Raw genomic sequence first — 6,072 nt, 5'->3', positions numbered from 1 at the left:
AGACGACGACGACGACGACGACGACGACGACGACGACCAGAGCGGAGGCGTAGTTGCTCGAGCGATACAAACTCGCGAGAAAAAACGGGCGAGATACTAGGGGAGGAGACGGTGTTACATAAATCACCGAAACGAGAGAGCTACCGGAGGCATGGGGTTTTCGAATCGTAACAAAGTGGAAGATAGCCAGGCTCGAAGGCTAGGAGAATATGGCTACCATTTTTCCCCGGCTTCGACTGCTGAAAGCACACGTAACGGCGTAGGACAGTTTATGTCCGCGTGATTCTGGCCTCCTCTTACCCTGGCGATCCCTCATCCTCCATCCCCTATTGCTTCTTCGCGGCGTCGAAGATTTCGGCTTGTCACGCCTCCTGGGGGTCTTCGTACTCCCTTTCTCGTTTTTTTCCCCACCGTATTTCTCATTCTCTCGCGTCCCCTTCCACGTTCTCTCACCGCCTCTTACATCGAGCTGCCACCATCGTACGCCTCCTTTCCGTGCCAACTCTAAAGCGATACGAATGGCCATCGGCGCTACGTACATGAAAACGAAAAACTTTTTCGTTGTACGTACCGGCACGCCCGTCCACTTTTCTGTCCGGGCCTTTATCGATCGTGCCTCTTTGTGCGTGGACGCGCTTTCTCGCACCGTCCCGTGACTTCCTTCATCCTTTTGTATTTTCTACACTGTCTGCTCCTCCATTGTCTGTTCTCGAGTCGTTATTTACGCGGACGTTGTCACGTACACTTATCATGACTACGTAAAGCGAATATTAAAAGCTAAAAAGAATGTGACTTAATATGATAAGCTTCAGCACTCCAAGTTAATTACGTTTAAGTAAGAATGCAAAATCATAAAATATTGTATACTGAATGATATACGTTTTATTTAACCGAGCGTATTATTATACAAAGGAATGAAACGCCGCGCAGAACTAATTGACTTGCGAAAAGCATTACGTCCGGCTAATAAATGTAATTACGTTTTCACATTTATTTACTACGTATATTCTACTTATCCGTCTGGCGGAATGGATGACAATGACCTTAAAATGTCGCGGAGTTGCCTCGTCGCAAACCCTCTCTAATAAAATATACGATGCAATTTTGTTACGCTGAGAACCAGAGTACGTGTACTTTGAAATGCAGTACTTTAACGCCACGTTGTACGTAACGTTGTATCATATTCCGTGGAGTGGCGCACGATGGGGTAATATCTTACCTCGAGTCCTTTGCCCCTCTAGGGTAGCCCCGACCTCTCATAATGGAAATCTATCTTTCATCTATAATTATAATCGTGCGTTGGCGTGATGCATTTCGCGTTATCGCGGATCAGGACGCGATAACACGTGTGTGTGTATCGCGATAATCATCAGTTACCAAACTACCGCGGCTGAAACTAGATTCAGGGCTAGAAGCTCGTGAAACAGAGCGCCGAGTGTCTTCACTTGAATACCCTCACGCTTCGTGACATCGAAAAGATTTTATCGCGATGAGAGCTTCCAAAGTGATTACTAACGAGAACCGGGAATCCTCCAATTATACAATCGCAATTGATAGTTACGGCTGATACGTTTGCCGTCCTCGCGATGTTAACTCTCTAATCGCATTAGGATCTTTTCTCAAGCAAGTCATTTTTATAATGTCTCGTAATATATAGATATATGAGAGAATATTTCATGCAATATAAAACTCAAAGAATATACTAAAAAATTTATGGATATTCGGATAAAATAATAAATCCATGTAATATTATTTATATGTGTTCATAAATTCTTTTGGAGTGGAATTTCACTATAAAAAATAAAAATTGAACCAGTTCTGAAAGAGAGTAGTTTGGTCTCCAACCTTTAATACAAGTAGTAGTTCACTCTTTAAAATAACAATTCACTTTAAAAGAGTTTTAGAGAATATTTTCTATCTGTTGTAATCTATATTCATATAAAAGTTAGCAGTTTATGTTGAGTAATATGAGAGAAATAGAAATTATAAAAGAAGCGTGAAGAAGACGAGTTAATATTTTAAATTAAGAAAAAAGAAAAATATCTAGTATAGTCATTGAAACGTGGTGGGCAACATTGCAGACAACATGGCGGACGAATCACGGTCTTGAAAAATTAACCGGTCCCGGATGTCGTACCCCTTTTGCGAGCGGGAGCGGCGCCTTGCTCTAATACAGATTTATTGCCACCTAAGAGCCGGAGCCAGGCGTTCTAATACAGGTATTATGCTGACGCAGGCACGAGGAATTTACACGAAATTGGAGGTAATTTGTAGGGGTCGAGCGCAAACCCCTTCTACCATTGCCATCGCCGTCGACCCCCTTTCGGCCGCTACTACCCTATCCCACGTTACATCGTGCCGGACTTGTGTGTGGCCGTGTATCCCGAAACTCTCCGGTAACGACTTGCTCGAAGGACGTAACTCTCTAGCAAGGGCTATCTACCTTGAAATATGCAGTCGCGTAGGCCGCTTTTTGATTTACGGAGTAGATCGTTAATTAAAACGTCACGGCTGATCGGTCGCGCGTATGGCGGTTTAATTAAAATTTTTTAATTGCCAAGCGTGCGCCTATGATAGGCGAACGATCGCATCGCGACGGTCTTCCAAAAAAGTAGTCTTGCTTTTTTTTTTAACATCAGCGTTGTTTTTCATGGCACCCTAACAATGGTATCGAAACACGAAACCGGTTATTATCGGAGATCGTGTTATGGTTTTCGGTGGGCGCAAAGGGCCTACCGTAAATTGTCGCGTATCGTTGACGAGATCGATCCGCTCGGCACAGTTCGCTTCTGCGGTCTACGTGTTCTGGATAGGAAACTCGTTATTAATGATGAGAGCGCGAAGAGACTATATCCACTAATCGCGGATGATAATCCTTCAATTTCATCGGAGCGATCAATCTTAGTTTTTTTTACTTCGTTACCGATCACAGATGGATTATTATAAATTGATTAGAATGATTATTCTATTTTTATTTTACAATGTTACTTCTTTCTGCATTTCGCAAGAAATATGAATAAAAATTTTGTGAGTTTTAATTATAACTACCGACAAAGAAAACTACTATACAAGGCGAAAGATTGCTATCGTGACCGAGAAGATAATGATGATGCTCATAAAATTAATTTGTCATTTTGCGCGAACGAATCAAAAGGTTTCTTTAAATATTCTACTCCTTTATCCTTTCATCATCCTATTCGTTTCTTGATAACAAAGTTTTACAACCGTGCTTTTGAGGCCGCGTGTCATTTAAAATTTTAATACACCTAAGGCGCGGAACGCAAACGCCGTACTAGCTAGTGATTTTAATCTTGCTGTTGTAATAAGAAATAAAGTGAACCATGTAGCAGGTTCGCGCTAATGCTCGAGAGACATTCCTTCGTGTCACGCGATTTACATTGCGAGATTAGACGAATTTCGATAATACAGTGTGATGCGAATGGCAATTACCTAATTTAATTCTAAGTGAGTGAATTTAATTCTACGTGAGACGCGTGATATGTGTATATGTGTTGCGTTATATCTTACAATCTGTTTTGAGAAGTAAAAAAAACTATAATTTTTTAATTAATTATAAAATGTAGAGAAATATTATTTTACATTTTTTATTATTGTGTAAGTTTTTGTTTTTTATATTTTTTAAACAAATCGCTTTAAATAAACGTTCTGAATTTAATGGAAATATTGGGTTGCTACAAAAGTGCTACGAACTTCAAAATTCACGCAACTGTAATTTCGTTAAAAATACATGAAATTTAAATTAGAAAAAAATTTTTAAATTTCTACTTTCGAAAGATCATGTCTTTTGAGTTTCTGTGAGTTTGGTAACTTTTGCATATAGAAAAATAGCTGGACAAAGTGGGAAATTTTCTTCTCACTTTGTGAGCTTTTTGTGTGTATAAAAAAAAACTTACGAAAATTTTCAACTATCTAACGTGAAAGCTTAATTTTTTTCTCTATAAAATTATTTTTTTTAATGTTTCTAAGATTTTTTGTTACTGCGTCATCGCGGATTAAATAAAAAGAGCATTTTAACTTTGATTGCTCGTATCTCCGTTAAAAATCATCGCAATTCAGAAAACAGATTTTTAAAGCCAAAATTTTGCTCTATTGAATGGTATAATTGCTAAATTTTTTTCAACCATGTAGACATGATACAAATAAAGTAGCACTACGAACTTTTATTTTAACCCACAATTTCCTTAGTAGCACTACGAACTTTTGTTTTAACCCTACAATTCGGCTATTTTTGACAATATAACGTAAAATAAAAAAGTATGATGAAAACATACGATAAAAAAATATGATGAAATAAAAATTGTATAAGAGAGAAAGATACAAAATTATAAATTTCGATAGTAGTATTTGTAATCATTGTAAAAAATAAAATGTATGCATATTTTCTATCGAAAAAATATAATAAGAGAATAATAGAGAATGTGCTGTGACGATAAACAAACTCAATGATTACACTAGTTGTATTGTTGAGAGAAATAGTTGACCCACTTGACAGCAGTTTCATGATACGATTGTTCTCTTACCTGGCATGTTTCGGTCCGAGGCTGGGATCGTACATAGAACTTGCCGAGATGTCTTCATCGGGGATTTCTCCGCTCTCCATGCCTAACGCCGTAGTGCATTGTCCTGAAAACAATTCACGATGGCGTTGGACCAAATTTGATATCAATCTTCATTTCATTAATGTCGCACATTAAGATGAAAACTTAGAATGGAAAATGGTGACATGGCGAATAATAGATTATGTCATCATGTCACCTGCCGAGGATTCAGCCGAATCACATCATTGAATAGTTAATTCTACATATTTGCATTTGCAGTCGAAGATTCTCGACGATTTTATTCTGGCATACCTAAGAATTTCATTTTCAACAATCTCGTCCGTCGCTAACAGCACTATCGCAGAGATGTGCAAATTCTCCAACGAAATCCCTGGAAACGCCGGTCGCCACAAACATGCGACTTCGTATTCCGCTGGGTACACACGAGAAGCAATTTACAATCGTAGCGAGTACGCTCGTATTGCCTCTCTTTTCCGGTTTCTTTTTCTCCACGAGAGTTACCAGATATTTTCATGGTCACGAATAAAACGAATCGAGTTACAATCCAATAATATAGAATAGATATCTAATTAATTCTCTACTTATTGTTAACTAATACGTTATACTCAATCGCTCTTCCCTTATTTTACTATATAACAAGACAAAGTCAGTAAAAAAATGAATCTCTTAAAACATCTTATTAGCAGTTCGATGTACAAGCGAAGTATTTCAACTTTTATTTCAATATCCATGAATCGGAAACGTTGAAGGGACGAGGGATATTCATGTAAAATAATGTACAAACATTGTCGACTATTCGCGTAGGACGGCAATAAAACAATGCTTTCCGATATCTTTTTTCGCTGTTGTATAAAATGTCTGCGCGACGTCATTGCGAAAAATCGATAGCAGGAATATTAACTGGCAATGGCCAATGACAATGTCGGCATGTATGTACGTGGAACATGATAAATTTTCGAATCTACGGGAGTCAGCCCGATCCATAGTATATACCTCGTCGCCGCGCGCGTGCGACGTCGCTACGCTTAAACTACGGTATTGCAGTTACGGCGGAAAGTTTCAAAACTGCAGAATGCAGCGGACGTGGGATTAGCCCAGCCTCCGGAGCTACTACCGGCCGACCATGGTCTCCATGAGCGGGCATTACAGCGAACAAAACTTCGTTTGTGTTTGTAACTGTCCCCTACGTTTCACCTATCGTCCATTATACTGGTGAAACCTGGTTCAGTGGTAGCGCAACTAAAATCTGCGCTCAATACGTCGAAAGATGTCAAACGCGAGATTACTGTGTTTCTCGTTTATAAGTCTTCTATAGTCATAGTCACATACTACTCAATGAATAAATCTACATTTTTCTTACATGTACCAATTTTTCTTTTAACTAATTGTCAGAGGATTCAGAGAAGATAGGGAAAAATCTATTCGAGCGTGCAAAATTAATAAACTGAAAATTTTATCTATTTCTGAATTGGTAATCTGATAAACACTCAAT

General features: G+C 38.8%; 1 protein-coding gene across 2 annotated transcripts in view; it reads right to left on the bottom strand.

Moving 5' to 3' along the window:
- The window catches only part of LOC108745843 (discoidin domain-containing receptor 2), a 189,924-nt gene that overhangs the window by 73,226 nt on the left and 110,626 nt on the right, over nt 1–6,072 (bottom strand). For both annotated transcript variants that reach the window (XM_018482240.1, XM_018482239.1), the window contains exon 4: nt 4,542–4,644. In XM_018482240.1, the coding sequence (XP_018337742.1) occupies nt 4,542–4,644 (103 nt within the window). The remainder of the gene's footprint in view (nt 1–4,541; nt 4,645–6,072) is intronic.

Source organism: Trachymyrmex septentrionalis, unplaced genomic scaffold (genome assembly GCF_001594115.1).
Source record: "Trachymyrmex septentrionalis isolate Tsep2-gDNA-1 unplaced genomic scaffold, Tsep1.0 scaffold15, whole genome shotgun sequence".
NCBI lineage: Eukaryota > Metazoa > Arthropoda > Insecta > Hymenoptera > Formicidae > Trachymyrmex > Trachymyrmex septentrionalis.
The sequence above is the reverse complement of the archived record's forward strand: the minus strand, read 5'-3'. Positions and strand labels throughout refer to the sequence as shown.